At 34.0% G+C, this 11,142-nt stretch overlaps 1 protein-coding gene across 1 annotated transcript; it reads right to left on the reverse strand.

Annotated features, from left to right (window-relative positions):
- Positions 1 to 1,293: 1,293 nt before the first annotated feature.
- LOC132180954 (uncharacterized) lies at positions 1,294 to 6,599 on the reverse strand. The gene is made up of 7 exons (XM_059593970.1): positions 5,295 to 6,599; positions 3,866 to 3,982; positions 2,844 to 3,022; positions 2,577 to 2,670; positions 2,401 to 2,478; positions 2,171 to 2,272; positions 1,294 to 1,684 (listed from the first exon to the last, which is right to left on the reverse strand). Exons 1-7 carry the CDS (start codon positions 5,775 to 5,777, stop codon positions 1,550 to 1,552), a joined length of 1,188 nt encoding a protein of 395 aa, XP_059449953.1. The 5' UTR covers positions 5,778 to 6,599; the 3' UTR covers positions 1,294 to 1,549.
- Between the last annotated feature and the right edge of the window lie 4,543 nt (positions 6,600 to 11,142).

An 11,142-nucleotide genomic window follows, 5' to 3' on the forward strand; every position in this document is an offset into this window, starting at 1 on the left:
TAAATTTGTAAGAGAATATGGGTCAAATATGATAAACTTATTGATTCCTAACATTTCTCAAAAAAAATAAAGATAAATTAGTAATGCCACTTCAATCTTATGAAATAGTGGTGTGATATATAACAATACTCTCAAGACATGTCCATTAAAAATTGAACTTCCTATGAAAAGATTTTTATGTTTAGACATAAGCTTTAAAGGGAGCTTATCTCAACTTGCATCCCCAATTTTAGTTGATCTTGGTCCTCATTATAATACCCTCTTATAAGCCTATGCTGATGTGGTATTACCAATCTACTATTGAATTTTATTTTCTTTTAACAATGGCTAATCTAAAGTTAAGTTTGCAATACCATGTCAATATTGTGAGATAGTGGTGTGGTATATAGCATTTACATGTCCAGTAAAAATTTAACTACATATGAAAAGGATTTTTTGTTAAGCAAGGAACAGGATTTTCTTTAGTCCATTTTGGACTGGAGAATATCCAATTCATGGCTAGAATTTTTTCTTCAAAATCCCAGAGCCACAAATAAGACACATGTCCACTAACAAAAAATAATAATAAAATATTGTTTTCATATTAAAAAAAATATAAAATAAAATAATAAAAAAAAAATAAGGTGGTGGGGTGGCCGGACCACCCCAAGGGCCAAATCTAAAAAAAACAAAAAAAAATTGTTTGGCCCTTGGGGGTGGCCGGACCACCCCTTATTATTTTATTATTATTATTTTTAAAGATAAAATAATATTTTTTTATTATTTTTTGTTAGTGGACATATGTCTCATTTGTGACTCTAAAATTTTTAAGAAGAAATCCTAGTCATGAACTGATATTCTTCAGTCTAAAATAAACTGGAGATGATCATGTTCCAACCTATAAGAGGGTATTATAATGAGGACCAGAATCCTTTAAAATTGAGAAAAGCTCCAGATAAGAATTACATGTCCAAATAGGTGCTCGCTCCTACTCGAATAAGTAAAGCCCATCAAGGAATCCTAATCCATTCTAATGGCCATTCTATGGTGTTTTCTTTCTTTCTTCCCTATTTTTTCTTTTTTCCTTTCAGTCATTAACTACCCATCGCTCCATACATTATGATGGAGTGAAAATGCCATTAAGCCACTTGGTGTGGAGAGCTTTTGCCTTTGAGCATAAAGATGTGTATCACAAGATTGTACACAGTTTTTGCCTTTGCCGAATTGCCTCAAAGGTGTGAAGGACCATCAAACAGCTTCTCAGAGGATATTAAATTCAACTCAAGTAACAAATTACAAGCACAACCAAACATCAAAGCAAAACTTACAGGGCAGAAGAAAATTAGACAATGCCCTGAATTGTGATGTAATTAACTGTATATAATGTAACATTTTGAAATTTACATTTGTCACCTACAACACCCAAAAATCAGCAGGTGCTCTCTTCACTCGGTCCTTCCCTTAAGAGTAGGGAAAAAAAGAAAAAGCATAATTCAATGTTCTTCTCCAGAGGGGCAACAAGCCCCTACTTAGGATGACTGACATATGACACTTTGAACAACAGCAAATGCTATTTATCATCAACTTTGATCGAATTTAGCCGTCTAAATCTTTGATCAAGCTCTGCCATAACTGCTGGTTCTTGCTTTTTCCTTTGCTTAGATATAGTGTTGGTTGTCATAGAACCAATCTTATCAAATGCCACCTGCAAAGTCAAATTATTAGAAGCTTTATTAACATTTTTTTATCATTGAAAAAATGTTCAAAGTAATAAGCCAACAACAAACAAGAAGTAGGAGATTGATACCACAATTCAAAATAGCCAAAATGATTGGAGAAAGTTTAGGCCAACTAGAAAAGGAGGTGTGTGCACGCCAAATGAGAAAAACTTTCAAAGCTTTTTTTTTTTCCATTCATCTATAGCAACTCCTCTAAATTTTTTGTTAAGTGATGCCGAATCAAATCTTTCATTATCAGTGTTTATTCTGCTTTCTTCTATCACTAAGAAAGGGTAATTATTTTTTCTAACTTACCAAAAAACAAAAAGAGGGATTATTAATTCCAAATTTCAAGTTTCCCTTCCACCTCTCTGAGGACCTTTTTTTTTTTTTTTTTTTTGAGGGGAGAGGGGGGTGGTGAACTTAGAAAGCATTATAATTGAAATGAGAGATTAGTAAGAGAATTAATTTACCGTTAGTAATTCATCAGGATCAAAAAGGTGATGCGAGGTTCTCTGCAATATGTTAATTACATCGCCAACATGATGGGTTAAAAGCAACTGCTCTTCTTTCATCTGCATTTGCAAATCACAACTTTAGGTATCTGATGTTTGAGTTATATTCAGTCCTAAGAATCAATAGTCAAGTAGCAACTAGGCAACACAAGCAATGCAAAGAGCCTACAGGCTAAAAGCACTCGTACCATAAAGATTGCCAAAGCTACATGAAACAGAACCTTTGCCCCCTCATAGAAAAGGACATCCCACACCCGCAGAGTTGTCTGGAAAAAGAGACAAACAGAAGAATTGTTACTTGTTTGTTATGGAAACAATCTTAACTAACTGTTTTTGTACTAGAGAGTCTCAACACTGTTCTAACCTCTGAAGGCAAGCTCTTAGAAAAGAGGCATAGAAACCACTCAGTGGCAACAAGGGAGACATCAAAATCCAATGCTTCCAAATGAGAGGCCATCCTGCATTTTATTTTATTTTTTTCCAATTTATTTATTTATTTATAAGTTACATCAAGGACGCAACCCAAGTGCATAGGAAGCAGCAAGAGAGAAGCCTAGCAAGTAGAGGAGAAGAGACCTAAAAAAGCATGAAAATAAAGGATACATCTACTAAATCATCAAAAGCAAGGCACCTTGGACACTTTTTAGCAAGTAGATCTTTGAACACCCTTTGTTCGACATGGCATCCGGATAAGTTAGTTGTGTAGCAGTCATTAACTAATACATTTTCCAAAAGGACTGCCAGCATCCAAAATGCATCTTCCTCTGTTTTCATCACAAGCAACAACAATGCTGCAACATAATTCAAGCCCTGCACCAAGAATAACTCAAAATATTAAATAAAATGTATATCCCAGATTAGGTAATATACACCAGCAATTATCTAGATGGACTTACAATTGGTTTTGGTGTCAAAGTTGATTACTATTAGACATGTAAGAGAAACCAGTTTTGGTGCTTCACATCAATTATATAGAAGAAAAGATGCAATACGTACCAAATACTAGCAGATGCAATTAGAGCAAAGCAGGGATGGTTACATGAGGTATTTTGTGATCGTTATATCTTCAGTAGATTAATCACATATTTACAAGATGGGATGAAACAATCACGCTTTACAATGTGGTAAAAAGTAGAGTTGGTGAGATGAGGTGTTGGTTGAGAAGCAACCAATAAGATTAATACAGTTGATGGAAAAATTCAATGTAAAATATAGCCCATTCATAAATGCATGTGATAAATAAATAAACGCAATCATGATTGAACAAATTGAATTGGTGCAAATTGAAGGTGCCATTACGAGGTAAAACTAGAAGCGGGATAGAATCAAAGCAAGATTCTTAATGTCATTAGCACTCTAATTTTTTTATACACTAAAAACACTGGATCAACATGTATCTTGCAGACACAAAATGATTCAGAAACAAGTTTATTCGAAAGTACAATCTTCTATATGCTATAATCTGGAACAAGATTTACGATGGAGCTGTGAAATACACATGGGGGATACTTTTGAATGCATTAGTTTGCAACATATCGTATTTCACCCAAACACTTCAGTAACAGGAGCCTGATGCATCATGCCGTTATAATTAACAAACTCCAGACTGGCACAAAGATATTTTTGTACATATCTAGAAGGGAGCAAACCCACCTGACAATAGCCAACATCAGAATCACGGAAAGAATACCCAACAAGAACACGTCGGAGAGCAGCATGACCCTCTGGAGTGTCCAACCATGAGTGACCAGGGAAGGTGCGCGGTAGGTCCTGCATGTATATAAAAAGTATGAAAATAGCAAAAGATATTAAATGACAGTTTAAAGTTGGCATAAAAGTAATATCTCTTGGAAAGTATGGCTTTACATTTGTACTGAGAATCTCAGAGAAACTGAATTATGCCAACCTTGAAAATAATACAACCATTAAAAATTTAAGCAGGGATTAAACCCCAGATGTATAGAAATCTACAATCCAGTCTCAATTCCTCAATAATGGTAATCAAACATCACAAGGTTAGTTAATGACCTACAGCAAATAAGCTGTTTCAAAATCAAAACATCCTAAGAACTTTTAGCCTTGATGGTACTCCCTATCTCCCAATTCAAAGAGTTGAGATTTACAGGCTTGAAGCAATTACTTCCAGAATAGAAATGAAGAAATGAGAAGGCCAAAACAAAGTTCAAAACTAATTATCAAAATACACATGGCCATACAAGCACATTGCACTTTCAAAGAACAGATTTTAAATCGTCAAGAATAAACCACAATACATTTTATATTCATCCATAAAACTCTTATCATCCCCAAGAATAAAAATAATAGTATATAAAAATAAAAATAATAAAATTGTTGCAACTATTTAGAAATTGCTTCCATTCAACCCTCATCCACACACTTCATCTTTGAGAAATTTAATCTTTTTTTCCACACATAAGGCTTGTTAATCTTGAGAACACATAAATCAAATACCCAAATTGCTCAAATCTGTGTGGATCTTCCTAAGTCTTACCATCAAATACACCAATTTAAGCTGTACAGGATGATGAGTTAACGGGCATTGATATGCAACCTTTCAGTTACAGTACAGCAATGCTTAGAGATCTTCAATTTAATAAATAAAATGACATTAAAGTTTCTATTATAACAATATAAAGATTATTTAATTTAATTCAGCAACAATAGCCATGTAATTGAATGGTTCACACACAATCAAATGACCTGACAACAAATTTTATCAAGAGGTGTGACGCACAACATTACAGCAGAGGATAATAGAAAATGTCGCAATACATTTGTTTCAACAAAGTCCTGCAAACTAAGATTCCCCAAACATTCACTAAGATCGTCAAATCAGAATAAACTAAAAACGATCATTTTACGTATAAGTCAATAGTACTAAATTCATGCTGCAAACTACTTATCTTTCAAAAGGAATCTAACCCCATAGATGGCATACCAATATGTCTATCAAATCTAGAATCTATAATCATTAATCAAAAAGTCCAATATACCAACCCCGACTCTGCCAGAGGCCCAGAATCATCATTGCAATGCATAAAAACCCAAATCACTCACTCACATGATCAATCTGCCTCGTGGCAGGGGTGACCTTCCCCTCGACCGCCTTGGTCAAGTCATTGTAATAGCTATCCGGCACCGTGGACTTCTTCTTCGCCGCCCCGGAAAGCGAAAACCACACCTTGGGGCGGAGAACCGGAGGAATTCCCTTCCTAATGAGCCTCTTCAAAGTTATGGCGTTTGCCATAGCTGATAGCTTAAGCGAGGCCTTAAGGGATTGGCCTTCGGAGATAGAAGGCTGCAAGTACCAATTGGCTCCTTTGCTGGCCTCCAATGCCCACCAAACCCTTCCCTGCTGCCTCACCTTCTCCCTCACCTCATTCAACACATTGACATCATCCACATTCCCTTCTACTGTGAAACCGTAAAGGTCTTGAAACTTCACAGTGAGGTTTGCCCTCCTGGCATGGATGCTGGGCCTCAAGATTGGTATTTGAGATTGGAATTCTAAGGCAAGGTCCCTCTTGCTTTGTGTTCCATACATTTCTTGGGGTTGTAGAGACAGATCAAGAAAGAAAGAAAGAAAGAGGGAGCGAGAGAATGAGAAAGAAAATGCGGTGTCTTTGATTGGAAAAATGAGAGGACCTTGTCAAATGAGAAAACCCCACAAGTCTGAAACCATGAAATGGTCTATTTTTTGAGCCTGAGAGTGAGAGGTTGAAATTTGATAAGGAGAGGATGCAAATCTTGGGTTTTCTTCAAATGGGTGTTTCAGATTTTGATGAAACAAGAGTCACGCAGAAGAAATTGTCACCAAAAACCTTACATTTGCCACGGCCATGAAAGTCCCCTTAGTGCCATTAAAAAGGCTTGAAAGTTTCCACTCTACGGAACAGAAAAATAAATATAAAGAGAGACTTTTTCTTTTCGTTCACAAGTGCGCTCTTGAAGAAAAGAAGGTTGGATATGGATATTCAAAATCAACAACAGAGACCCAGAAAAGGGAAAGTGAGGAAACTGAAAAAACAAAACAAGAACAAAAAACAATACCCAGAACAGACCCTACAAAAAAATAAAAACAGAAAGAAAAGTGGAAACCTGAAATGGGCTCTGGCCTCAGGAACACACATAAACTGACGCACTAATAAAAGAATTGGGATTATTTGAGGTAGACAAATGGATACAAAGTTAGGACCGTCAAGAAAAATCCGTACTTTTGGGGGGTGGACTTGAGGTTTGGAAAATTGGAGAAACTTAACGGGAAAAAATGGTAGGTGGTCTGAGGTGGGCTAGTCTTGGGTTTAGAAAAATAGGCGCAGATGAAGAAGGGCCCAATTGTTAAAGTATTTTACTTTTTGGGGTGGTTTTGCAATTTTTGTTTGTTTTTTTCGAAAACTCTCTGTGGATAATTATTTTTGGAACGTTAATGTGGACCTTTAAAGATAGGCGATGGATGATGATACTTGGGGAGAGAGTGAAAGAGAAGTGTGTTGGAGACAGCAGACGCTGCTTGGTTAGGTTAACATTGCATGATTGATGGTTGGACAGGAAGTCACTAAACTACCCTTTTATATTCAATTTGGTTTTTTCTGCCTTTCTGGGATGTTCTTACTGTCTTTACATACTTGCCCTTTATGGTTGACTTTCATTTTTTTTTTTTAATTTGGGATATATATATATATATATATATAGGAAAATGCTAGGTGTTCTTCTAGTGTTCTTATAGATTAAAAGTCAATAATGATAATCTCAAATTTAACAATAATTTTAAAAGTCACATCACAATTAGAAGGACATTAAAAAAACACCTAACATTTCTCATATATATCCCAAATTAACCGAATATTATGAGCTCATCCATAATATACATACAGAAATGCAATATTCTTTTATTGGGAGGTCGTTCTGTTGGCACCTCCAAATTCCAATGAACCATTCTTACTCTGGCTTGCTTGCATGCCTTTCTTTGTTCAAGTGCTTAGTGTACAATCACTATATCAACAAGATTTTATAAAAGTTTATAAGGATTATTAACATATTATATACACAAACTCTATGCCTACTTTGTCTTCAAATTCAAATTTCTTTAGTTTAACAATTGGTGAACCTTGTATCATTAGCTAATATGATTGAATATGATTAATAGGCTTCAATACGTTAATGTTGGGCCCTTTGTGGATCACTTGAAATAGAGATGCTTTATTTCATGGTTACTACTAAATTTCACAAATTTAATAATGTATATGTTGCCACATAATAAATAAATCATCATGTCATTTTAAATTTTAAAATATTAACATCATATAAACCATTGAATAAAAAAAAAAAAGCGTAAAATAAGTCTTCCCTATTTTAGACTTGACACTGAAGCGTATTTCATTATTGCATTTTGATTTAATAGTAATTTTAAAAGCTATCTTAATTTTGGGAAGACAAATGGAGGACATGTGGGAAATGTCTAGCATTACTCTTAGTAATACATTAATGTTTAGCCCTTGTTTCATCAATTAGTTTTTTATTCTTTTATTTTTTTTATTTTTTATTTTATTTTTAATATGTCTACTCAAGGAAAAGGGAAAAGAGATTTGAACCAGTGACCTTCGCATTATAAGACGTGGTCCACTATCGATTGAGCTACCTCTTGGGGACGTTTTGTCAATTAGTGTTTTTTTTTTTACATGCCCGCACAAGAAGGGAATAAGAATTCGAACTAGTGACTTCGGCTCCATTAGACGTGATCTCAACTAATTGAGTTACTTCTTGAGGACTTATATGTTTTGTCAATTAATGTTGAGTAATAGTGAATGTCTCTTTTATATCACTTTAAAACTAATGATAATTTTTAAAATTATCATTATATTTATAATAAATCAATATTAAATTTTAATTTTATAATAATTTGAAAGACACACATCAACATTGAAGATGCAAAAGAACATGAGAAAAACAATAGCACTACTCGTAACATATGCTCCATTAATTTCATCCGAGAAGGACAATATTGTCATTGAGAATGACCTTGACGCGTCTTGGTTGAAACCGTGAGAAGGACATTTTAGGAATTAAGCAACCAAAGAAATGGACTGCTCTCTTGGGCCCACGACATGATTGTCTGAGGTTGTGGTGAGCTGGCAACAATTGTGGCCCTCACTGTGGGCCATCCTCTTTAGCGCGCCAAAAGGGGAGGTAATCACGTGTGAACGCCCAAACAAAGATTAGAGAGTGGCACTGGATCTGAGAGAATAGAGATCAATCTTACTCTCATATTTTAGCATAATTATAATTTATATTATCTGCTTTTTTAACATTTTAATTACTGTTTTTAAATATTTAGGGATATTTTTGTTTTTCTTATATATTTTTTTGAATTTCTATTCCATTTAATGGTAGTTTTTTTATGGAATAAATAATAAAATATTGAAATTTGTAATTGAGGAGGAAAAATTACTTATTTATTCCTCGAGGTCATAAATATTTTTAACAATTTTAATAAATATGAGAGAGTTTTTATGGAACATAGCTGTTTGAGCAAGTCTCGAGCATACCACCTTCTACTTGGAGAAATGTGTCATGTAAGAACTTTTTTATATTTACCGACTGAAATGCTAATAATTTTGAAGAAGTGCTAGACTTACAAACGAATTTTATAGAAAAACTTTTACAAACTGATATAGCACAACACGATTAAGTTTTTCAAAATTTAAAATTATCTTATATCCAATCATGTTGTGCCATATAAAAATTTTTCTGTAAAATTTATTTGTAAGCTTAGCATTTCTCATAATTTTGACAATAAAATGTCTCGTGATCTGATTATATTGTAAAATAATAAACTAAATGTAATGAGAATGAGGATAAAGTTTGGTGATCTATTCAAGAATGAGGTGATAGAGATGGAGGATAAAGTATTAATTTATTCATATTATAAAAATATTTGATAATTAATTTTAAAAAGTCTAAAAAATCGTAGAGGACGGTATGTAGTAGCGGCTTTCAATTTTGTCTGAACCTACACATTGTGTTATGGGCCGGCCTCCACGCATGGATATCGGAACAAGAAACTGGGCCGGCTAAAGGTGGTCCCCATTTATGTAAGAACTAAGAAGTCAAGCTGATCAAGACCGTCTAATTGGTTCTGCTCAATGGACGGCTAAGAATCGCCTGCATAATGGGTTTTGGGTATGCTTCAAAAAACTCCACCTTCAAGTCGGGGGTCACAGTTCTAATTTCTATATCTAATCAACTTGGTCTTGCATCACTTCAAAACAACAATTTCTGTGTCCAAAAATAAATAAAAAATAAAAAATAATGGTGGAGATCTATAACTTTAGTGAAATTATACCTTAAAATGGTTTTAAATTGAGAGATTTCCTACTCCTATATATTATATAGTGTTAATATATAGGGAAAATGCTACATTTTCTCTTCACATTCTTTCTTATCATTTTACTTTTTAAAATTGTTATTGGATATAAGTCTTACACGTGAACCTCACAGATTCAATGATGATTTTGAAAAGTGGGAGAATGAGAGAATTGAAGAACAATAGAAAGATGTATATCACATCTCATAATGCTATAAATCAAACATTTATTTCATAACTATCACATTTTGTCGATGTAGCGGTGCCAATCAGTTATTGTTAAAAAATAAATAAAAATTCAAAGGCAAATTAGCATTGCCTATGTTAATATATATATATACACGCAACTAAGAGTAGATGTATCTTTTTAACCTCATTAGGAGAGATGCGAATTCTGTCACCCATAGTCTTGCTAGAGACTAGTGTAGATATTATAAATAGAGTTAGAGTTGAATAAATTCCAAATTGTGTCTATAGTATTGTATCTAAGGAGCGTTATGCCCCTACTTGATTGATGGTTTATCAATAAATTTTACAATTTGTTAAAATAAAAAAGGGGTCTTGTTATACAAATATCCAACTCCATAATGTCCTAGGAATAGTGCTATAATGTCTTCTATTTTCAAAATAAAAAATATTAACAAAACACTCAAGTATACTTTCTCATATTTATGTTATATAAGAAGACTAGTTTTTCCAAAAAAAAAAAAAAAAAAACATTGTCAAACGGAGCCCATGTAGGGTAAGGGAACCTTCAAAGAGTTTCATTCTTTTAAACTTTGCTGAAAGACTTTGTAGTGGGCACCATAATTGACATATAAGACAAAACAAAAATCACAGTGAAGATATTCTCCACCTTTTGTTAAACCTAGTACCCCATCTATGAGAGAGAGAGAGAGAACCAACACAACACTCAAATGGGGGGGCCTTGGAGCTTGGTGGTATTCAATGGGGGTCATCATCCTCCTATCTTAATGATGTATCACTATATATACATGCACGTGCTTTCTTTCTTTCACCAACTTCTTTCCTTTGGTACAAAGACAGAGACACCATACATTCAGATCAACTGTACAACTCAAGCAAAGAGATGATCACCATCATCTCAGTGCCTGAGAATTCATTGAAGTAGGGCACAGCTGATCACAACTATAGTGTGGTACCCAATTGTATTATTGGCTTCTCTTGCACTCATGTAAAGGTTCCAAGACATTTATCATTCTGCCACATCTTTCATTTCAACACCCCTCATATGGGCACAATTTTCGAGACATAAATTTCTAACAATTTTGTTTTTCGATTATTAATAATTTTGATACTAAATGGGAGAAAATTTTTATAGGACTCATCTCTCCGAACGGGTTCTGGACCACCCATCCACCTGTTTAGATAAATGGGTTCTATACTTTTATTACGTTTAGATTGCTAATAATAAAGATCCACAACAAACTATTGAAAATCTAAATTCAGATCCCGATTTCAAACCCCAAGAATTTTTTGTCCTAATTCCAAGAATTTAAGCAAAACATGAGAGAAATGAGTGTGA

This window comes from Corylus avellana, chromosome ca5 (genome assembly GCF_901000735.1).
Source record: "Corylus avellana chromosome ca5, CavTom2PMs-1.0".
NCBI lineage: Eukaryota > Viridiplantae > Streptophyta > Magnoliopsida > Fagales > Betulaceae > Corylus > Corylus avellana.

Excerpts from the sequence above, each read along its gene's own strand:
- LOC132180954 (XM_059593970.1), bottom strand. The coding sequence starts at position 5,777 with ATGTATGGAACACAAAGCAAGAGGGACCTTGCCTTAGAATTCCAATCT. Across the intron at positions 3,983-5,294 it reads CCACGAGGCAGATTGATCAT|GACCTACCGCGCACCTTCCC; the intron begins GTGAGTGAGTGA and ends ATATACATGCAG. Across the intron at positions 3,023-3,865 it reads CTGATGTTGGCTATTGTCAG|GGCTTGAATTATGTTGCAGC; the intron begins GTGGGTTTGCTC and ends TTCTTGGTGCAG.